The sequence below is a fragment of the Petromyzon marinus genome, chromosome 46 (assembly GCF_048934315.1).
Source record: "Petromyzon marinus isolate PM22_M1 ecotype Great Lakes invasive population chromosome 46, UKy_Petmar_22M1.pri1.0, whole genome shotgun sequence".
Classification (NCBI taxonomy): domain Eukaryota; kingdom Metazoa; phylum Chordata; class Hyperoartia; order Petromyzontiformes; family Petromyzontidae; genus Petromyzon; species Petromyzon marinus.
Window position 1 is genome coordinate 14,176,615 of NC_133712.1, and position 22,960 is coordinate 14,199,574.

At 53.8% G+C, this 22,960-nt stretch overlaps 2 protein-coding genes across 2 annotated transcripts; one reads left to right on the forward strand and one right to left on the reverse strand.

The window, feature by feature from the left end:
* The first annotated feature begins 1,068 nt into the window (after positions 1-1,068).
* P4HTM (prolyl 4-hydroxylase, transmembrane) lies at positions 1,069-11,219 on the forward strand. Its single transcript, XM_032971584.2, has 7 exons — positions 1,069-2,216; positions 5,176-5,257; positions 5,647-5,866; positions 6,173-6,358; positions 7,148-7,238; positions 8,310-8,433; positions 8,676-11,219. Exons 1-7 carry the CDS (start codon positions 1,947-1,949, stop codon positions 8,954-8,956), a joined length of 1,254 nt encoding a protein of 417 aa, XP_032827475.1. The 5' UTR covers positions 1,069-1,946; the 3' UTR covers positions 8,957-11,219.
* A 508-nt stretch (positions 11,220-11,727) lies between these two features.
* On the reverse strand, positions 11,728-17,703 carry LOC116952332 (carboxypeptidase A1-like). The gene is made up of 11 exons (XM_032971580.2): positions 17,563-17,703; positions 16,571-16,652; positions 15,834-15,968; positions 15,401-15,511; positions 14,980-15,081; positions 14,432-14,533; positions 13,929-14,039; positions 13,591-13,681; positions 13,253-13,452; positions 12,821-12,905; positions 11,728-12,103 (listed from the first exon to the last, which is right to left on the reverse strand). The coding sequence occupies exons 1-11, from the start codon at positions 17,637-17,639 to the stop codon at positions 11,916-11,918; spliced, it is 1,284 nt and encodes a 427-aa protein (XP_032827471.2). The 5' UTR covers positions 17,640-17,703; the 3' UTR covers positions 11,728-11,915.
* Positions 17,704-22,960: the final 5,257 nt, after the last annotated feature.

Genomic DNA, 22,960 nt, shown 5'->3' on the forward strand with positions numbered 1-22,960 from the left:
GGGCCTTACTTTGTTCACCGCGTGTTGCTGGGGTGCGCGTGGTCGTAATCTGGCAGGCTGCCGCGGTAATTACCGTGGGTGCGCATCAACCACACGAGACACTGCGTGCCGTCTCCTTCACAGCGGCGGACGTTTCGGAACGCCGCGATGCCGTTCGAGACGAAGTCTGACATCGTTCACGGCCGTCGCGGTCAACATGAAATATTGCTCCGCGGATGACTCGGTTGGGACGACGGCGGCGGCGGCAGCAGCAGCATCGCCCTTGCTGCTGCTGCTGGCGGAGGACTCCCGTGTGTGGAAGGGCGGTCGCCGTCGACCTGCGGTCCGATACGAAATGTAACCAAATTATTAATTTGACAAATTCAATCCGTTTTTTTTACCGGTTGTAGGGTTGTATTAACGCCCATTTCTTATGTCCCCCGATCCGCCACTGTTTTGGCGGCTCCTGCGTGAAACCCAAGGCCGATCGGGGGAACAATGATTCCCTCACAAGCCTCGTGTTCCCTCCGGTCACGTTGCATGGGGGGCGGGGTGGGGAGAAGTTTATTAAAATCGTCATGGCTGGCAGCCTCAAGCCCAGCGGTGAACAATCCATATTTTTATGGCGCACGCCGCTGTGAAATAACTGCAAGGTGGTACGCGTTACATCCACCCTCAGGAGAGATGATTGGCTACGCCAGCTCGTGACCGGGATTGTAACTTGTCAGTTGACACTCGCGAATGATGAATCATCTTGGTCTCTTTTTGTGAGTTCTCACTTGGTTACAAAAAAAGACGAAACTCCTGATTCATTGATCTGTGGGGGGGGCGGGGGGTGTGTGAGAAAAATCTTGGTCCTGGTGCTAAGACCGTGGAAGAGTAGGCCAAAGCACCTTTCAGAGCTCCGCTCAGTGGGAGGCCCCTTCCGTCAGCGGCGGCGTGAGCGAGCCATTGCAGGGCTGCGCCTCTGCCTCTTCAAGACGTGGCCCACACGCTTTTGAAAACACCGACTTGTGTCACACGCTTGGCCTCGCTCCACGGTTTAGGTCCCCACCAGGTGGAGTTGCCTCTGTCTGCGCTGACGTCACCGGCGGCGATATCAGCCGTGGGGCCTCAGGGCTGCAGCCGCCCGGCCGGCGAACGGCGGCGTGAGCGAGCCATTGCAGTGGCTCACACGCTTTTGAAAACACCGACTCGTGTCACACGCTTGGCCTCGCTCCACGGTTTAGGTCCCCCCCCACCCCACCAGGTGGAGTTGCCTCTGTCTGCGCTGACGTCACCGGCGGCGATATCAGCCGTGGGGCCTCAGGGCTGCAGCCGGCGAACGGCGATCAATCGCGGGCAACAACGAGCAACCGGTTGACCCCCCCGACCCCTAGCGACATTTCTGTCCGTTCATTGTGGTGCGCGGGAGGGAGGCTAAAAGCCGCGGCACGTTGTTGTTTGTTTGTTGTTGTTTCGGTGCGAGACGGCGCCGCCGGTGGTGAGGCCGTCGCCTGGTGATCCGGGCCGAGTTAATTGGCGTCACGTGACCAATTAGCGCGCCGCCTCCGTCGTCGCGGGCGAGGCCTCATCGCGGTTCGGGAAACAACAACATCAATAACATCGTCAGCAACGTGACGGGGTTTTAATTGCTGACGTGATCACGTGGACACGGACGCGACCATCGCTCGCATCGCCACCATCAACCCCCCCCATCACCGCGAGCATCACGAACATCACCGTCATCATCGTCGCTCCGGTTACCACCACCAACAACCACCATCAACCAAGCCACACGAAAAAAGGAGTCCAACCCATTACCAAAACCAACTTCGCCGCCGCCACCACCACCACCATCATCACCATTATTATCATCACCATTATCATTACCACCAGTATCACCATATCATTATCATCACCACCATCATCACCATTATCATCACCACTACCATCGCCACCACCACCATCACCCCCCATCAGCTGCGATGGGGCGCGCCGACGGCGGCGTGTGCTCGCGCGCCTACTTCGTGGCGGTGATGGTGTTCGCCCACGTCTACATCCTCAACATCATCGTGCTGCTCATGTACGTCCACTACAGCGGGGGGCCGCGCGGGGACCCCACCGAGCCCCACGCCGAGGGGGCCGCGCCGCCGCCCCCCGCCACGGGACGACGGAGCGCCGGGGGCCACCAAGGGGATGAGCATAGGGGGCCCCGGTTGCCTCCCTTCCAGCTGCCGCGCATGGAGGGGATTAAGGTGGGGACCCCCCCCTTTCACCACCACTACCCCCCCCCACTACCCACCACCACTACCCCCTCCCACCACTACCCCCCCCACCACTACCCCCACCACTACCCCCCCCCACCACTACCCACCACCACTACCCCCCACCACCACTACCCCCCACCACTACCCCCCACCACTACTACCCCCCACTACGCCCGCCCTCCACATCTCCATAGCCGTCAATCCCCTCTCACTGCTGCCCAGCTTGTTACAGACCAATTCAGGCCGTGTTGATCACCCCGTGCCCCTTATACATCTCAACGTTCATCCTACACAAAGTCCCATCGCAAGGCAGAAGCAGAAACACAAATAGACAAACACATTTTATTGCCCGTATTGAAACGGCTGTACGCCGTATGGATCTAAAAACTAAATTTCCCTCTACAAGAATACGGGGTAAACCGTATGGGTTGATAGCCATGGAATCCGATCTTATTTTAGGTGTCTACGGAGCGCACCGCCTTAGCTGAAGGCGCTTTACAGAGTTGTACGGCGGTGACGGCGATCGAGAGAATTGGGGGGGGGGGGGTGTCAAGGTGGCCATGCAAGGGCCGATGAATTGGGGATGACCGTAACAGAGGGCACGCCCAGGGGGTGTGGGGGGGGTCACACGAAAGGGCGATAGGGGAGGGACGCCAAGGAGTGGAGGGGCCAGGGAAGGGAAGAGGAAGGGAATGGGCAGTGGAGAAGAGATGGTGAGGCTTTAAGGGAGAGAATGAAGGGAGGTTAAGGAGGTGGGGGGGGGCTGCTTAATGTACAGGGGCAGTGTTGAGTCTATGGTGCAGTGTTGAGTCTATGGACTGTGCTGAGTCTATGGACTGTGCTGAGTGTATGGGCTGTGTTGTATCTATGGGCAGTGCTAAGTCTATGGTGCGTGTTGAGTCTATGGACTGTGCTGAGTCTATGGACTGTGTTGAGTCTATGGTGCAGTGTTGAGTCTATGGACTGCTGAGTCTATGGGCTGTGTTGTATCTATGGGCAATGCTGAGTCTATGGTGCAGTGTTGAGTCTATGAACTGTGCTGAGTCTTTGGGCTGTGTTGTATCTATGGGCAGTGCTGAGTATATGATGCAGTGCTGAGTCTATGGACTGTGCTGAGTCTATGGACTGTGCTGAGTCTATGGACTGTGCTGAGTCTATGGGCTGTGTTGTATCTATGGACTGTGCTGAGTCTATGGTGCAGTGTTGAGTATATGGACTGTGCTGAGTCTATGGGCTGTGTTGTATCTATGGGCAGTACTGAGTCTATGGACTGTGCTGAGTCTATGGGCTGTGTTGTATCTATGGGTGCTGAGTCTATGGTGCAGTGTTGAGTCTATGAGCAGTGTGTGAGTCTGGTGCGTGTTGAGTCTATGGACTGTGCTGAGTCTATGGGCTGTGTTGTATGTATGGGCAGTGCTGAGTCTATGGTGTAGTGTTGAGTCTATGGACTGTGCTGAGTCTATGGTGCGTGTTGAGTCTATGTTGCAGTGTTGAGTCTATGGACTGTGCTGAGTCTATGTGCAGTGGTGTATCTATGGACAGTGTTGAGTACTTTGGTGCAGTGTTGAGTCTATGGACCGTGCTGAGTATGGGCTGTTGTATCTATGGGCAGTGCTGAGTCTATGGTGCAGTGTTGAGTCTACTTTGGTGCAGTGTTGAGTCTATGAACTGTGCTGAGTCTATGGGCTGTGTTGTATCTATGGTGCAGTGTTGAGTCTATGGACTGTGCTGAGTCTATGGACTGTGTTGTGTCTATGGGCAGTGCTGAGTCTATGGTGCAGTGTTGAGTCTATGGACTGTGCTGAGTCTATGAGCAGTGCTGAGTCTATGGACTGTGCTGAGTATATGGGCTGTGTTGTATCTATGGGCAGTGCTGAGCCTATGGTGCAGTGCTGAGTCTATGGTGCAGTGCTGAGTCTATGGACTGTGCTGAGTCTATGGACTGTGCTGAGTCTATGGGCAGTGTTGAGTCTATGGTGCAGTGTTGAGTCTACTTTGGTGCAGTGTTGAGTCTATGGACTGTGCTGAGTCTATGGGCTGTGTTGTATCTATGGGCAGTGCTGAGTCTGTGGTGCAGTGTTGAGTCTCTCGGCAGTGCTTAGTCTATGGACTGTGCTGAGTCTATGGGCTGTGTTGTATTTATGGGCAGTGTTGAGTCTATGGGCTGTGTTGTATCTATGGGCAGTGCTGAGTCTATGGTGCGTGTTGAGTCTATGGGCAGTGTTGAGTCTATGGTGCAGTGTTGAGTCTATGGTGTAGTGTTGAGTCTATGGGCAGTGTTGAGTCTATGGTGCAGTGTTGAGTCTATGGTGCAGTGTTGAGTCTATGGGCAGTGTTGAGTCTATGGTGCAGTGCTGAGTCTATGGGCAGTATTGAGTCTATGGTGCAGTGTTGAGTCTATGGTGCAGTGCTGAGTCTATGGACAGTGTTGAGTCTATGGTGCAGTGTTGAGTCTATGGGCAGTGTTGAGTCTATGGTCAGTGTTAAGTCTATGGTGCAGTGTAGAGTATATGGGCAGTGCTGAGTCTATGGGCTGTGCTGAGTCTATGGTGCAGTGTTGAGTCTATGGTGCAGTGTTGAGTCTATGCGTAGTGTTGAGTCTATGAGCTGTGCTGAGTCTATGGGCTGTGCTGAGTCAATGGGCTGTGCTGCTCAATATACAGGGGGAGTTAATTCCAGCAGAGGGGTGCAAGGAGGGAGAAGGAGCGGAAAGGGGATTGGGTACTGGGAGGAGGAGGGACCGAGAGAAGATTGGAAACCAAGAGGATGAGGGGGGACATAAAAAGAGGTGAGATGAGGTGCGGCAAGGCCGCGGAAAGATATAAGGACGAGGTATTTGAAAAGACGGCGGCATAGTAAACGGGAGGCGATTTGAGAGGTGAAGTGTGAGAATGAAATGGGTGCTTCATAATAACCCCACTCCCCTCCCTCCCCCCTTACTCCACAGGTAGGTCACGTGCGCGCAAGTCACCTCGTGCCCGGGGTGCTGAGTCATGTGACCACGCTGAGCCTCAAGCCTCTGCTGTTTGGTGAGTGCGAGGCACACCGGGTACCATGATGCATTCTGTCCCTTTAATAAGCCCTGTACATGGCCCTGCTTGGCCCCGAGTTGATTCCGACGTCGTTTTGTAAGGGCGGCGTAGCGCAGTTTGGGCCCAGATCGGCTTGGGAAATGGCCAGTGGAAAACGATCCGCACCATGAGGGGGGACGCACGCTGGCTCGGTTCGGATGTGCCAGTGGAAAAGGGGTGTCAGTGGCGCGTGGCGGCTGCAGTTGCTGCTGCTACGCGCCACTGCCACCCCAGCAGTTGCTGCTTCCGCCGCTGTGCTCATGTACCCGACGTGTGCCCGCGTGTGCCCGTGCGTCTGCCCGTGCGTGTGCCCGTGCGTGTGCCCGTGCGTGTACCCGTGCGTGTAGAAGTGTCGGCCATGCTCTCCCTTGCCGAGTGCCGGGAGCTGGAGGAGCTGGCTCGGCGCGCCGGGCTGCACGAGGTGCGGGCCCCACCGGCGGGAAGCCACGACGCCGCCACGGGCGACGACGCCGCCGCCACCGGCGACGCGCACCGCACCAACGCGTGGAACGCGTGGCTCAACCAGAGAGCCGGCGCCCCGCAGGTGCTGCGCTCGCTCAGTGACAGGTACGGCGGGCGGGGTGCGGGCATACCCGGTAGATGAGAGGGTGGTGTGGGTGGTGATAGTGGTGTCGATGGTGGTGCTCGTGGTGATATTGACGGTGGTTTTGATGCTGGTGGTGCTAGCCCAGTGGTGGCGGTGTTGCTCGTGGTGAATGTGGTACTCGTGGGCATGGTGACATGGCAAAGTGCTGGCGCTGTTGCAGTGCTGCTGATGCTGACAGCGCTGATTCTGGCTATATTGCTGCTGATACTGCTCTTGCTCATCCTTTGCTGCTTCCGCCGCCGCTGCTGCTGCTGTTGCCGCCGCAGGGTAGTGCACCTGACGGGGTTGCCACGGGCGCTGGTGGAGGCGGGCGAGCCCGTACAGGTGCACGTGCTGGCGGAGGGCGGGCACGAGCGCGCCCACCGCGACAGCGGTGCCACGGACGCGCGCACCGTGTGTGCCCACACGCGCATGCTGGCGCAGCACCACCACACGGCGGAAACGCCATGCCGGTACGTGGGGGGTGGCACGCACCATGATGGTGTTAGTGTCACCTGTGTTTGTGTGTGTGTGTAGCTATGTCACAGTGCTGGTGTCACCTGTGTGTGTGTAGCTATGTCACGGTGTTGGTGTCACCTGTGTGTGTGTAGCTATGTCACAGTGCTGGTGTCACCTGTGTTTGTGTGTGTGTAGCTTTGTCACAGTGCTGGTGTCACCTGTGTGTGTGTAGCTATGTCACGGTGTTGGTGTCACCTGTGTGTGTGTAGCTATGTCACGGTGTTGGTGTCACCTGTGTGTGTGTAGCTATGTCACGGTGTTCGTGTCACCTGTGTGTTTGTAGCTATGTCACGGTGTTGGTGTCACCTGTGTGTGTGTAGCTATGTCACAGTGCTGGTGTCACCTGTGTTTGTGTGTGTGTAGCTATGTCACAGTCCTGGTGTCGCCTGTGTGTGTGTATAGCTATGTCACAGTGCTGGTGTCACCTGTGTGTGTGTAGCTATGTCACGGTGTTCGTGTCACCTGTGTGTTTGTAGCTATGTCACGGTGTTGGTGTCACCTGTGTGTGTGTAGCTATGTCACAGTGCTGGTGTCACCTGTGTGTGTGTGTAGCTATGTCACGGTGCTGGTGTCACCTGTGTGTGTGTAGCTATGTCACGGTGTTGGTGTCACCTGTGTGTGTGTAGCTATGTCACGGTGCTGGTGTCACCTGTGTGTGTGTGTATAGCTATGTCACAGTGCTGGTGTCACCTGTGTGTGTGTAGCTACGTCACAGTGCTGGTGTCACGTGTCTGTGTGTGTAGCTATGTCACGGTGCTGGTGTTTCTGAATGACGTGGAGGAGGGCGGAGAGACGGCGTTTCCTGCCGCAGACAACCGGACCTTCGATTCCTCGGTGAGCGAAGGGACGGGAATAGGAGAGGGGTGTGAGTGGAGAGTGAGTCAGGTGTGTGGGTGGTGGGTGAGTGGTGAGGGGTATGTGTGAGTAATGTGTGCGAGTGGTGAGTTGTGTGTGTGAGTATTGTGTATGAGTGGTCAGTGAGGTGTGTGTGAGTGGTGAGTGAAGTATGTATGAGTATTATTGTGTTATTTTATTTTATCAATTTATTATTTTATTCTCATTCTACGTGACTTTACCGAAAGAACCAAAGAAGATGAATCCTTGCAGTCACGAAAGCTTTAAATCGAAATATGTATGAGTAGTGTGTGTGAGTGGTGATGTATGCGTGAGTGAGTAGTGTGTCTGAGTATGTATGAATGGTGAGCGAGGTGTGTGTCTGTGTGTGCTGTGCTATTTCTGGCCACGGCTAAGTTGACTCTCCCATCGTGCTCCAAAAATATTCACACGATAAGAAATAAAGACTTGAGTCCAAGTGTGATCACACGCGCGTGCACGTGCATGCGTCTGTGCGTGTTTGTGGAAAGCGCAGCAGTGGTGCAGTAGTTAACGCATTGCCTTACGAACCTGCCGATCCAAGTTCGATTCCCGCTCACAGCCAATAACAGTGGGGTGTATCCGAACCAGTCCTGGGCCTCTCCTAGGTCGACTCGGCCTTAAATGAATACCTGGTACGATGTGTAAATATTGCCACTAGCAGGGGCGGAGCCAGAATTTTAGGCCTGGGTGACATTCAACAAATTTTAATTTCAAGAATGATTAGAGAGTCAGGCTGTTGAACTAAACGCCATCGGTTGGCGACACACTTTGACAATGCAGTTGCACGGAGTCCGCCAGACCGAGTGTTGTACACTTATACGCAGAATGTCACCCCTGTCACCCGCCCTGGCTCCGCCCCTGGCCACAAGGTAGCCAAAGGCGGCTGGGCGTGCTTGCTGGCCATCCACGCCCTCCCTCGTGTGCCGTGCCGGCCTTCATAGGTGCTCCCCGAACAGCACTTGCCCCAACAGTCCGTTAAAGCTATACGGGTGATCTTTGTCTTTTGTGTGTCTGTGCGTGTGGGCGCAGGACCTGGTGCGAGGCGACGTGGATTTGAGCGACATGCGTGCCCACTGCTCCCGCGCCAACCTGCGCGTCACCCCACACGCTGGCAGCGCTCTGCTGTGGTACAACCACCTGTCGGACGGCCGTGGTGGGTCCTGGACAGTCGCACACCGCAATCAGCCGTGCTCTATCCACTGCTGCGTAGATCATAGATTTACTCAGCCTTAAACGAGCATCGAATGCAGTTTGTAATTAATCAGCGCTGGCCGGGCGTGGTGCTGGCCATATATCACCCCCTCGTGTGCCGTACCGGCCTCAGTAGGCGCTCTCTCACGGCACCTGCTCATGCAGTCTGTTAAAGGCGATAACCGGGGAACTTTGTCTGTGTAGGCTGGGTGGGCGAGCTGGATGACTACTCTCTGCAGGGCGACTGCGCAGTCGTGCGCGGCGCCCGCTGGACCGCACGACTCTGGGTGAACGTCGACCCGGACGCCCAGCGCCAGTCCCGCCTGCTCGACCCCGCGTGGCCGGGTCAACGTGACCCCGTGCGACCCGCCCACCCTGACTCCGCGTGGCCCGGTCGGGAGCCCCAGCCCTGGGGCTCAGGCCATGATGAGGTTCCCCCCTCCTCCTCCGCTGCTGCTGCCCCCGATGGTCGATCGGAGCTGTGAGGACGCACAGATGGATTGATGGATGGTTGGCGACCTCAGACTGTGGAGTCGTTCTTTTCATTTCGCCCATGTGTCCACCGCTTGCGGAGGAGAAACGCTATATTCCAGAGCGTGGCTGTGATATTGGCTCGGCCACAGCCCTATTTGTGTGACCATGTGTCTGTGTGTGTATGACTGCGTGTGTTTATCTTATGTTTATTTTATTTATTAGTGCTTGTTCATTTTTGTTGCTGTTGGTCAGTAGCAGTTGCCCTTGTGTGTGCAACCCGTGTTTGTCTCAGCGAATTTATGGGCCCTAGAATGTGACTGAAATTGTAGCGAGCAGCACCTGCGGGTCCTGGAATGTGAATGCTGCAGGGGTTGGCATCACTTCACTTGGTCATGACCGAGTGGGTGGCCTGGGCAAGGCCTAGTCTAGGCCTAGGCTAGGGCGAAGGCTATTGCCATAAATAATTATGCCCTCTACCCAGAAGAGCCTCACTGAATCGCCAGACTGAGTGAGGCTCTTCTGGGTCGTGTTCTGCTACATTGGGATCTTTGGCCAATTATGTTGGTGAATGTCATTTGGCGTTAAACCAGGATAACCCGGAGAAAACCTCATCACGTACGGGGAGAAACACTAAATTCTCCACACAGATGGATTATACAATAATATATTCTGGCATGTTCTGGCTGCACCTTGCAGTTCAAGCCTGCAGCACTTGCCTTTCGTGGCGTGTCTACCCCTACCAAGTACTAACCAGGCTTAAACCTGCTTAGCTGCTGAGGTCCGACTGTTACAGCCGTGTGCTGGGATGGAGTCACTATTCTAAAGAGTTGAAGTGACAGGTCCCCAATTGTGTGTGCACAGTGTGTCACGCGTGTGCTTGTGTGGCGGTCAGCAGAGGCTTTTGGAAAGTCCTGAGAATGTACGTGTCAACCCACTGCACCATGAAGGTTCTCCCCCACACACTGCACCTATTGCGTTGGGGGTTACTTGACCATAACTTCACCATGCTCGCCAGCGCGGGTTGGCGAAGGCGAGGAGCATAGACGTAGCAGCTTGGTAGTACAACGGTACAACAGCGGATGTTTGCTGTACTGCCTTCTGCTGCCCACAATGTAGCCTCCGAAGCAGCCAACACAACCTGCTGCTGTTGCTCAACTCGTGATGGAGGGCAAAGGACGGAGCTACCCAAGTAGTAGGCGGAGATACCTGGGGGGGGGGTGGAGCTACTCGACTAGGGGGTGGAGCTACCCAAGTAGTAGGCGGAGATACCTGGGGGGGTGGAGCTACTCGACTAGGGAGTGGAGCTACCCAAGTAGTAGGCGGAGGTTCCTGGGTGGGGGTGGAGCTACCCGACTAGGAGGTGGAGCTACCCAAGTAGTAGGCGGAGATACCTGGGTGGGGGGCAGGGCTAGTGAATGAGTGAGGATGTCTGTAAAACGTGGGTGGGGCTGACGAGAGAGAGGGAGGAGCTGACAGTTTACCACGTGTCACCGTAGAATCAGGGGTGGGGAACCTTTTTTTCTGCCAAGGGCCATTTGGATATAACAATTCGCGGGCCATACTAAATTATCAACTTAAAAATTTGCCTGTTATATTTGGTCAAACATTTAATTAACTCGCCCCTAATGCGATGGCTGGAACTGCTTCTCTTTGGCAAGACGTGTGATATTAGCTGGTATTGATGTTGCCACTCGCAACTGCTTTTCCAGGTATGCTCGTAGACTTATTGAATTTCGAGTCCCGCCTGCGGTTGCCTTGGCAGGGCCAGACACCAAATGATTTCGCGGGCCTCATACGGCCCCGCTGGCCGGACGTTCCCCACCCCTGCCGTAGAGCCTCCAAAAATGTGGTCGCCTCAAACCAGTAGGATTGGTTTGCGTGTGGTGGGGGTCAAGTGTGGGTACTCCCACCTCTTCGGAGACTTCTGGCTCGGTGTGCGAAAGAGTCGGCCAAGTACCGTCTAGAAGGGATCGAGAGCTCCCTCGAGTGGAAGGGCTTCCCACCAGCAGCGGCCCGAGCAGCAAATTTGCCGGGCTGCACCTTTGAGCTGTGTCCAGAGCGGCGTGGAACTGTCCTCGGGACTTTGTGACCGCACGTCTCGCCGGAGTCGCGTCGAGTCTCGTTTCGTTGTTTTGGCACGGGAGCGCGAGGTTTGCACTTTACATTGGGATGAGGGTTCGATACCCAGGCAGGTGTCGGTGGGGGGGGGGGGAAGTGAATTTTGACCGCGTGCAATGTGGAGAAGAATTATTTAAATACAATTAATTTATAATTCCTGAGTGTGTGCTCGTGGTTCTGTAATGAGCGGCCGTTGTGATCATTATCACCATGATCCGCCATGATCTTGATGACCATCTTATCATCATCACACATGATTACGATCATTATCACCATGACAACCACCATCAGCGGATTTTCGCTAGACGGTCACCGCATCGCGCACTTCCAGATGCGCTTCTGCGGCCTTCTGGAATGCTCTTCCTTCCGATATTAGGAAATCACTGAAGCTATATGCACTTTTCAGTCATCCAGATTGAAAACTCGTTTCTTTAGAACTGCTTTTTGTGTTTGTTGCCCTTTCCCTGCACTTTTGATGAGCACGGTTGGCTACGCACGGTGCGTAAGAATTTCAACGTACAAACATACATTTTCACCATCAACTCCACGATATTCATCATGATTCACAACCACCACCTCCCCATCAGCATCACCACAAATATTTTTTGCCATCATCATCATCCCAATCGTCACCTTCACAGAAGACCTGGGGTGTTGCATCAAAGAAATGTGGCAGTTTTATTTCAATTTGGAACAGGGGTCACGGTGTCACGACCCCTGGGGGGATCGCGTCACAGCGAGAGGTCAGGGCAGAGTGCGGCACAGGCGAACGCAACTTGACACGTGAACTGGTAACGCCGTCACGGCTTCTTCCGCGTGACCGTCCCCCGTCGGCCCGTCGGCACGCCTCCCTCACGAGCTGTCGCGCACGTGCTCGGCGATCACCTTGATGGCGAGCCAGGTCTCCTGCGCCGTCGGCAGGATCTGGTTGGCGGGGAGGATGAAGCCGTAGCGGCCCGTGTCGCGCAGCTCGAAGCAGTACGAGTAGCGGACTTTGGCGGCTTCGTAGGTCCAGTCGATGGAGCCGCCGCTGGCCTGGTCTGTGTCCGACGAGTCGGAGGTGGTAACGATACACACGCGAGTGAGGTCAGTCGGTGAGTCCACTGATCAAAGTGATTTGCTGACTGGTGCACGCGGAGAGGGATACATGGGTACACACAGGGACACATACACAGAGACACACAAAGACACACAAAGGGATACACAAGGACACGGAGGGAGTGATACATGGGTACACGCAGAGGGACGTACAGCGAGGGCTACATGAGTACACAAAGACAAAGATCCCCCGTATAGTCTTAACAGACTGTAGAGGCAAGTGCTGTTAGCGTGCACCTATGAAGGCCGGAACACAGACGGACACACAGACTTATCCAATGGGGCATGCACGGGGAAACGCTGGTGTAAAGTTACAGAAAGTGATTTCCTGCTCACATGAGCATGGAAGCGGTGGTCATCTGTTGACATTGGTAGAAATTCCATCTTCTTGTAGCAGGGGTAAGACTTCAACGGACAACCACCGTTGACTTCCCTACAAAGTGGTGCTCAGTTTGTCGACCTCTGTATTTTTGTCCGGATCAGCCTGCATTTGCATCACAGCCCAGCGGAACACGTGCAGGACCGTCACCGACCACTCGTGCTCCGGGGACCCCACTCTGAGAACCGCTGCTGTAGAGCCACCGTGAGTCCCGTGAGCATGCGAGTCCCCCCGGCATGAGTCGCGTGCCAGGGGTGCGTGTACCAGGGCGAGTACTCACAGATGGTGGTGATGATCGGACCGTACGTGTACTTGGTGTTGTACAGGGAGGTGAGGGCAGTCACCGCCGACTTAGCCAGGTTGTTCTGTACACAAAGACAAACATCCCCCATATAGCCTCGCCGTACTGTTGGGGCGAGTACTGTTAACGAGCGCCTACGAAGGCCGGCACGGCACACACGAGGGGGTGGGTGGTCAACAACACGCCCGGCCGCCTTTGTCTCCCGAGTGGCGATGTTTACACACTGCACCGGGTACTCATTCGAGGCTGAGCCGACCTAGGGGAGGCCCGGGACGGCTTCAGATAATTGTCACTGAATGTCGGTGGCCGTGAGTGGGAATCGAGCTCGGGCCGCCGGGTTTATAGCGTGGCGCGGCGCGCTAACCGGTAGGAGCACCACGCACGCACACAAAGACGCAGTGGCATACACACCAGCTCGGTGTGGTCCGGCGCCAGCTCGTTCTTGTATCCGAAGGGGAAAATTAGCATCTGCGAGTAGGAGTGGATGTCGAGGAAGCTTTTGATCTCGGGGTGAGCCTGCACGAAGTTCACGATGGCCTGCACCTCCGACTCGGAGTGCACGCTGGGTCCGCGGTACGTCTCCGTGCACGAGCTGCTGCTGGAGCCCGGGCCTGCACTCGCGAGTCAAACAGCGCGCAAAGGTCGCCTGGGCAGCGCACGTGGGATGTTGGGGCAAGAGCTACCATAAAGACCGGCGCAGCACACGAGGGAGCGGGTGTGGTGCAGGGGCGGGGGGGGCGGGTGGCTACCTCCAAATCCAGCGGCGAAGTTGCGGTTGGGGTCGGTTCCCACGCAGGAGTTTCCAGAATACTGGGAGCGCGTCTTGCGCCACATGCGGTCCTGCACGGCGGAGTTCAGAGGTCAGCGGGGTCATCGGAGGGAGAGACGTGGCCCAGTGGTAGCGTGCCCGTGGTAAGAGTTTCACGGTTTTAATGTGCCAGGCCGCCCTGGTTAACACCGCGGCGGTGGTGTGCGTATAAGCCGTACGCTGCTACTGCGCCGTCTGCGTCGCTTGCGACGGCCTGCGTGGGCTGCACGGGGCAGCCTTTTGTGTGTGTGTGTGTGGGGGAAGTGGGAAGAGTCTCACACGCTCGTGGGTGTACACGTAGCCGTCGGGGTTGGCCACGATCTCAAAGTACCAGTCCATGGTGTTGAGCAGAGAGGTGATGGCCGAGTCCTGCCCATACTCGCTCACGAGCTGCGGGGGTTTGGGGGGTTGGTCAGCATCATCATCGGCTTCGGTCATCAGAAATGTCCGAATTAATCATTATAATCATGAGCCATTCATGTCACTACAATACTACTATCATCATTATCTGAAAGCACCACGGTGCTTCCTAGGATAATCGTCAATGGCACCACTGGTCAGCAGTCATCATCAGTCACGAACACACGCGATCATGATCGCCACTGCCACCGTCTGCATCATCACTACCATTATAACCATCAGAGACAACACAATCATCGCTACCTGTATCATCACAATCGCCATCCACGTCACCACCACCATCATCGTCACAACTAGCATCACCGCATTCACCCTTCATCATCGCCGGCGGCATCGCCGCGCAGCCACCGGGGCTCCCGTACCTTCTTGGCGATCCAGATGCCCGTCGCCACGGTGACCCATTCGCGAGCGTGAATGCCTGTGGCCACAAAGATGGCCGGCTTGGACCCGCCACCAGCGCCGATCTGCACGCACGCACGCACGGCGGTCACGATCGCTTCGCCGGCGCGTGAAGGCCTCGCCAGGCAACGACCGAGCCGGTGCCCGTGCGCGAGCCAATATCCGTCTCATCGCTCCGTCTACACGGCGGACGTCACCTTCCTCATTCGAATTTCCCTCTCCCGTGGCCGCCACGTTCAAACGGCGAGAACGGGCAGCTCGGCCCGGCACCGCCTCGCTGCCATCTGCTAGTAGCGAAGCGCTGGATATTGGGCGAATGTTAGAGAGCGCGCGCGTGCGCGCGTAACGGCCGCGCGTTTTGGACGAGGTGGAAATGCGGAGTGGGCATCGCAAGCCGTTAGTCGTCAATACATCGCGACGAACGGACCAGATGAAGCCAACGCGGTGGGGGGCACAACGCGGGGGGGGCACAGCTTGGGGGGGGGGGGCACAACGGACGGGGCTCCGTTACCTTGAGCACGGGGATGCCGCGATTCTCGTACGTGGATCCGATGTTGATGAGGCTCACGAGGCTTGGGTACTCGCGCACCATGTCCTGCATCCACGTGTTGATCTGCGCACGACGACGAGATGGGTGGGGGTGGGGATTGATACCGTAATGTGGCAGTTTTCTTCTATTCAAAATTGCCATGTTTAGGCAAGGCCACTTGAGTGTTGTTATTTTAGCTGTCGCTGGTGGCGTTAATGCCGCAGTTGGTGGTGTTTGTGTCGCGCCTGTTGACATCGGTGGAATTGTCAACGTTGGCTGTGGTGATGTTGGCGCTATTTTTTTTATTTTAGCGGTTTTAACGATGGTGGTGCTATTGTGCTTTTATTGTTGTTGGTGATGTTGTGCGTGACGCTGCAGTTGTCGGTGGCGGTGGCGTCCGTACCTCAGGCAGGACGTGGTAGCTCTCGTAGTTGAAGGTGTCGGTGCTGCGAGCGGCCGGCGACTGCGCCCTGCGGGCCGCTGCCATCTCGGCGCGCTCCGCTTTCGTGAGCAACTGTGGGGGGTGGGGGGGCCGGGGGGGAGTGGGGAGCAGAGAGGGTTCAGTGTGGGGCTGGTACGCATCCAGGTGTCATCGCGTCCCCCTCTCCCCGCGTCCCCCTCTCCCCGCGTCCCCCTCTCCCAGAGTCTTCGTGTCACCCTCTCGCCGTGGCCCCGTGTATCTGTATTGCCTTCTCCCCACGTCCACTGGTCGCTCTTTCCCCACATCTCGTGTTCTCTTGTCTCCATGTCGCAGAATATATCCGCACGTCCTCACTGGTCCCCCAGTGAGGACGTGCTCCCGCGTCACTCCCCCCCCCCCTCTCCCCGAGCCTCACCTCGACGTCGGGGATCATGACCTGGGGGGATAGCCCAGCCCCCTGCAGGGTCCGGGCCACGACCTCCTGCGCCGCCACGGGGACGCGCACGTCCGCAGGGAGCCCCACGCGCGACGCGGGCCTCCAGAAATCCAGCTGCGAGGGGTGGGGCACGTGGGTTAGGATGGGGGGGGGGCACCGTCACAGAGGAAGGGGGTCACGGAGGAGCGGGGTCATCGGGGAATGGGAACACGGGGGCCGGGGGGGGGTACGGGAAAGGGGTCGCGGAGAAAGGGGCCCAGCCAAAACGGTGGGTTACAAAGGGGAGGGAGGGAGGGATCAGGGGACGATTGTGATTGGGTGTGTGTTGATGATGAGATCGTGGGTAGGTGAGGAGGCGAGTGTGCGGGTGGTGAGTGGGCGAGTGTGTTGGTGAGCATGCAGCCGAGCGGTTTGAGTGTGCGGGTGGTGAGTGGGCGAGTGTGTTGGTGAGCATGCAGCCGAGCGGATTGAGTGTGCGGGTGGTGAGTGGGCGAGTGTGTTGGTGAGCATGCAGCCGAGCGGATTGAGTGTGCGGGTGGCGAGTGGGCGAGTGTGTTGGTGAGCATGCAGCCGAGCGGTTTGAGTGTGCGGGTGGCGAGTGGGCGAGTGTGTTGGTGAGCATGCAGCCGAGCGGATTGAGTGTGCGGGTGGCGAGTGGGCGAGTGTGTTGGTGAGCATGCAGCCGAGCGGATTGAGTGTGCGGGTGGAGCGGTCACCTGCAGCGACTCGTCACTCTCCAGCTGCTGCAGCACCTTCACGTGGCTTTCCGACGTGGGCACAATGCGCAGCACCTGCTGCCTGTGCCAGCCCCATCACCACAACCATTGTCATCATGGCCACCACAACCAACATCATTACCATCAAAATCATCACCATCATTACCACAATCAACATCATCCCCCCCTCACGTAAATCGGTGACATAGGCGAGCGGCTATGCGTTTGCCTCTTGTTGCAGAGGCTCGCGGTTCGAGACCAGCGGCCGCCCTGGCTAATACGGCCTCTCTATTGCAAATCCAGTGTGCCCCTTAGCAGCTCATCAATGAACATCACCTAGATCTATCTCATCTCGTCCAGGTGAGCTTAGGTGTGCGCAGGGGAACCCGGGTGAGACCAACTTTGACCGACGTGCACCCAACTGAGACTCCGGTGAGACCCAGGTGAGACTCTGGTGAGAACCCAGGTGAGAACCCAGGTGAGACCCAGGTGAGAACCCAGGTGAGACCCAGGTGAGACTCCGGTGAGAACCCAGGTGAGACCCAGGTGACAACCCAGGTGAGACTCCGGTGAAACTCCGGTGAGAACCCAGGTGAGACCCAGGTGACAACCCAGGTGAGACCCAGGTGAGACCCAGGTGAGGACCCAGGTGAGACCCAGGTGAAAACCCAGGTGAGACCCAGGTGAGACTCCGGTGAGACTCAGGTGAGACCCAACTGAGACCCAACTGAGACTCCGGTGAGACTCCGGTGAGAACCCAGGTGAGACCCAGGTGAGACCCAGGTGAGATCCAGGTGAGACTCAGGTGAGACCCAGGTGAGACCCAACTGAAACTCCGGTGAGACCCAGGTGAGAACCCAGGTGAGACCCAGGTGACACCCAGGTGAGACTCAGGTGAGACTTAGGTGAGACCCAGGTGAGACTCCGGTGAGAACCCAGGTGAGACCCAGGTGAGAACCCAGGTGAGAACCCAGGTGAGACTCCCCACTCACCCTGCGAAGGTGCGCAGGTTGGCTGCCGCGGGCCCGAGGGCCGTGGCGGCGATGAGCAGGAGGAGGAGGGGAGCCATGGCGTCTCAAGGGCGCGACGAGGTGACCTGGCCCCTTGCGCCGCTCGCCTTTTAAAGCCGCGGGGAACGGCAGCGTCGTCATCGTCGCCGAGCCACCACTGCCGCAGCGTCGTCGTCGTCGTCATTGAGCTGTTATCGCGTGAGAACGACGGCAGACGGGAGGCAGGTAAACACGGGGACAGGTGCTGGGGCACTGGGGTGGGTCCACAGCACGGACATGGTACGGACAGGTACACACAGGTACACGGGGACATGCAGACGCACACGGAGAGATACATCGGTACGCAGAAGAGGGACACGGGACTTCTTCTAACGACGAGATTTTTCGGAGCGAACGCGAATCGCTATCCGCTCAGATTTGCGGAAAGTTTCGCGGGCCGATTTATTTTTTGTATTACTATTCCCGCTCGTTTACCCAGGAGAACCTCACTGAGTCTCAAGCCTCTTTTTCGGGAGGGTCCTGCCAAGTTGTTTGCGATAGGAGGCTATGTCGCTGTGCGATCCCAATTAAATGATTTACATACATATGTTTTATTTTATTTCTTTACACCATCGGGAAGTTTTGGATAACGGCAGTTCTACTGTGTGTGTGGGTTTAGCTATGGGAGGAGGAAGCCGGAGAACCCGGAGGGAACCCGTGCAGGACACTGGGGAGAACGCACATGACTAACGCCACGTAGAAAGGTGCCCGAGTCAAGAATCGAACCGTACAATTGTTGATTTGAAGCGAAAGGCGTTCACAACCCTGCCGTCCCCATGATAACGATGCCCGTGCGATGTTGGACGACGAGGATGTTGTTCGATCCGATACCAGCTCACCCCCCCCCTGCCGGGGCCAGCCGTGGGTACGCACGCAGCTGGCTGGCACTGACCCTCACCTCAACACCCCCCAACGCGAGCTACGCTCACCGTCCGCCTGCCCGCGCGGAGCCACATCGATCGCCACGGATGGGGTTATTGATCTGCCCAGGTGGCGAGCCCCCTGTTTGAGGGGTACTTGAGGTTTTTTTTAAATCTCCCTACAGGTAAAGGGGGGTCACTGAGGTACCCGCGGTGCCAAACGCAAACTTGTCAACGTCATTATGAGTGCTGCCCATCTTGTTACAGACCAACTCAGACATTATTGGTCACCCCGTGCCCCTTATGAATCTAAATGTTCATCCCACACAAAGTCCCATAACAAGGGAGAAACACAAAAACACATTTTGTTTTTATTTTGGCCGTATTGAAACGGCTGCACGCCGTATGGACCTGAAAACTAAATTTCCCTGTACAAGAATACGGGGTAAACCGTGATGGGTTTGACAGCTATTTAGTATTTTTTTTATTTAAAGCTTTCGTGACTGAAGGGATTCATATTCTTGGTTCTTTCGGTAAAGTCACGTAGAAGGGAAACAATAAAATAATAAAAATATAAAACAATAAAATTATCATGACGTTTCGACTGCAACACAAGCAATCATCATCAAGTGTGAAAACCACAGCAAGAAATTTTGAAAAAAGTGGCGGATTTTTTAACGTTAGCACCACGGAGAGCGATTTGACAGTTATTCAGATGGACGAGTCCATCTATGTTCAGAAAAGAGGAGGGGGGAGACGAAAATAATGGATGCGGTCTGTATGCCACCGCAAGCGTGAACAATCAATTAAGACCCGAAATGGTTGATCAAATCCTTCCAATGATTGCTAAGCCAGAATCCATCTTCTCGGTTGAAATTGTCTCTGTGTTTGCATATGTGGATAGCCTCATGAACGAATCTCTCATGGTAGCCAGATGGCTTGCAGAGAACCTCTGTCTTGGAGAAGTCAATGTCATGTGAGCCTACTGAATTATGACAGTCATCTGCCACGGCCGAGGTGTTGGTCCTACCGTGTTTAAGGTCTGCTTTGCGTTCACAGATGCGGTCCGAGACATGTCGTTTGGTTTCTCCAATGTAACTACTACCGCAGAGGCAACTTAGTTTGTAGACGCCAGGGTACTGTATGTCCGGAATCACGTCTTTTACAGACGGAACCAGATCATGGATTTTATGTAATGTGTTGAATCAGACCTGGATCTTGTGTTTATTCAAGATTTTGGATATATATTTGTGATCCCCGCAATGTAGGGTAAAGTGATGGTTTTGAATGGCTCCTCAAGAGGGTCCTTCTTCATGGTTGGAGTGATAGCTTTGCGGATTGTGTAGTCGGAGTAACCATTAGCCTTAAGAGCTTGGTGTACATGCTTGAGTTCACTGGCTATGTGTTCCTGGTCGGATATGCATTGGGCTCTATGGTGCGGAGTCTTGATGAGGGAATTCTTCTGGGATGGATGGTGGTGGGAATCCGGTTTCAGGTAAGCATCCGTATGGGTAGCTTTCCTGTAGACAGAGTGGCTTATTGAACCATCAGGTCTCTTGTTTATTATTAGGACATCCAAAAAAGGTAGCTTGCCATCTTTTTCGACTTCCATGGTAAATCTGATGGCTGGGTGTATGGAATTGATGTGGTCCAGGAATTTGTCTAAAGCTGGCCGGCCATGTGGCCAGATGACAAAAGTGTCATCCACGTACCTCTTCCATAAGGTTGGGCGGAGAGTGGCAGTCTGGATGGCGTCAGTCTCAAATTTCTCCTTGAAAATGTTGGCTATAACCGAAGATAGGGGGGAGCCCATTGGAAAAACCACCTCTGCGGTACAAAATTCTACTCACCTGGTATCGACAATCACGGGTATTTCCCTGTCCCTAGACGACCTGCTTGTCAGTTTTGATGTAGTTTCCTTATTCACCAAAGTTCCTGGACCTGACACCATCGCAATCATTGAAGGTTCATCAATGACTAAACACTGAGGTACCCCCCTGGTGAGACACTGCTTAACCAATACATACTTCACTTATTTGCAATAGAAATCGTCTGTTTATAATCTGAATGGTGATTCAGTGTTCATGGTATGAAATGGGAGGTTGGGAACGCATCCGCGTCGTATACCGAGGCATTACCCGAGTTGCTATTAAATAAAATAGCCCAGTTTGGATTTAAAACAAAACAGAGTGGATGCTGGATGTAGTTACAGTACCAGCGAAACGTCACCGTACTCAATTTGTAAATGTTGCGGATTTACTCTCCAACACACCGGTGGGCTGAAGTAGTATACTACACTATACACTACACTATACACTACACTATAGACTACGCTCTACACTACACTCTACACTACACTATACACTACGCTATAGACTACAGTATACACTACACTATACACTACACTATAGACTACACTATACACTACACTATACACTACACCATACACTACATTGTAGACTACACTATACACTACACTATACACTACGCTATACACTACACTATACACTACGCTATAGACTACGTTATACACTACGCTATACACTACACTATAGACTACACTATACACTACACTGTAGACTACACTATACACTACACTATACACTACACTATACACTACGCTATTGACTACGATATACACTACGCTATACACTATAGACTATGCTCTACACTGCACTATACACTAAGCTATACACTACACTATAGACTACACTATACACTACAGACTACGCTATACACTACACTATAAACTACACTACACTACGCTATACACTACGCTATACACTATAGACTACGCTATACGCTACACTATACACTACGCTATACACTACACTCCACTATACACTACACTATACACTACATTACGCTATAGACTACACTATACACAACACTCTACACTACGCTATACACTACACTATACACTACACTATACACTGCACTATACACTGCACTATAGACTACACTATACACTACTCACTACGCTATACACTACACTCTACACTACACTATACACTACGCTATACACTACACTATACGCTATACACTACGCTATACATCACGCTATACACTACACTATACACTACACTATACACTACGCTATACACTACCACTATACACTACACTATACACTATGCTATACACTACATACTACACTATACACTACGCTATACACTATAGACTATGCTATACACTACACTATACACTACGCTATACACTACACTATACACTACACTATCCACTACACTACGCTATAGACTACAGTATACACAACACTCTACACTACGCTATACACTACACTATACACTACACTATACACTGCACTATATACTACACTATACACTACACACTACGCTATACACTACATTACGGTATACACTACACTATACGCTATACACTATGCTATACACTACGCTATACACTACGCTATACACTACGCTACACTATACACTACACTATACACTACACTATACACTACACTATACACTACACTATACACTACGCTACACACTACCACTATACACTACACTATACACTACACTATACACTACGCTATACACTATAGACTACGCTATACACTACACTATATACTATACACTACGCTATACACTATAGACTACGCTATACACTACACTATACACTACACTCCACTATACACTATACACAACACTCTACACTACGCTATACACTACACTATACACTGCACAATAGACTACACTATACACTACACACTACACTACGCTATACACTACGCTATACACTACACTATACATTACACTATACACTACACTACACACTACGCTATACTCTTTTTGATTTAAAGCTTTCGTGACTGCAGGGATTCATATTCTTGGTTCTTTCGGTAAAGTCACGTAGAAGGGAAACAATAAAATAATAAACAATACAATTGAATTGTTTTATATTATATATATTTATAAACAACATATTGTTTTATATTTTTATTATTTTATAGTTTCTCTTCTACGTGACTTTACCGAAAGAACCAAGAATACGCTATACTCGTTACTAATTGGCGCGTTTTGTTTACGCGACAAACCTTCCTGGCTGTGTCGGGTGGTGGAGGGTGTTACGACACAACATTTACACTAACCCAAAACAACTTTATTATGAAGAGTCTAGTTGTATTTGTATATTTGTGTTAAGTGATTTGTTTACTCTTAGTGCTTTGCACTCCTGCCGTGTATTTTGTTGTTGTATTGTTGTTGTATTGTTATTGTTGGTTATCACGGCCCTGTGACAAAGCGCTTTACAGACCATCGGATTGATCCCTCCTGAAAGTGACCAAACGGCGCCGTAAAGTTGCCGTCGTAAAAGAGTCCAGGCCGTCGTAAAAGCGGAGCCGCAAAGTTGCCGTCGTAAAATCGGCGACGTAAAGTTTCTGCCTTAAAGGTTGTCGGAGCCGTCGTAAAGGTGTCGACGTAAAGTTGCCGTCGTAAAAGAGGCGACGTAAAGTTTCTGCCGTA

Coding starts and splice junctions, on each gene's coding strand:
- P4HTM (XM_032971584.2), top strand. CDS start 1,947: ATGGGGCGCGCCGACGGCGGCGTGTGCTCGCGCGCCTACTTCGTGGCG. Junction 2,217..5,175: donor CGCGCATGGAGGGGATTAAG/GTGGGGACCCCC, acceptor CTTACTCCACAG/GTAGGTCACGTGCGCGCAAG. Junction 5,867..6,172: donor CTGCGCTCGCTCAGTGACAG/GTACGGCGGGCG, acceptor TTGCCGCCGCAG/GGTAGTGCACCTGACGGGGT.
- LOC116952332 (XM_032971580.2), bottom strand. CDS start 17,639: ATGGCTCCCCTCCTCCTCCTGCTCATCGCCGCCACGGCCCTCGGGCCC. Junction 15,512..15,833: donor TCATGATCCCCGACGTCGAG/GTGAGGCTCGGG, acceptor CACCCCCCACAG/TTGCTCACGAAAGCGGAGCG. Junction 14,040..14,431: donor GCATCTGGATCGCCAAGAAG/GTACGGGAGCCC, acceptor AAACCCCCGCAG/CTCGTGAGCGAGTATGGGCA.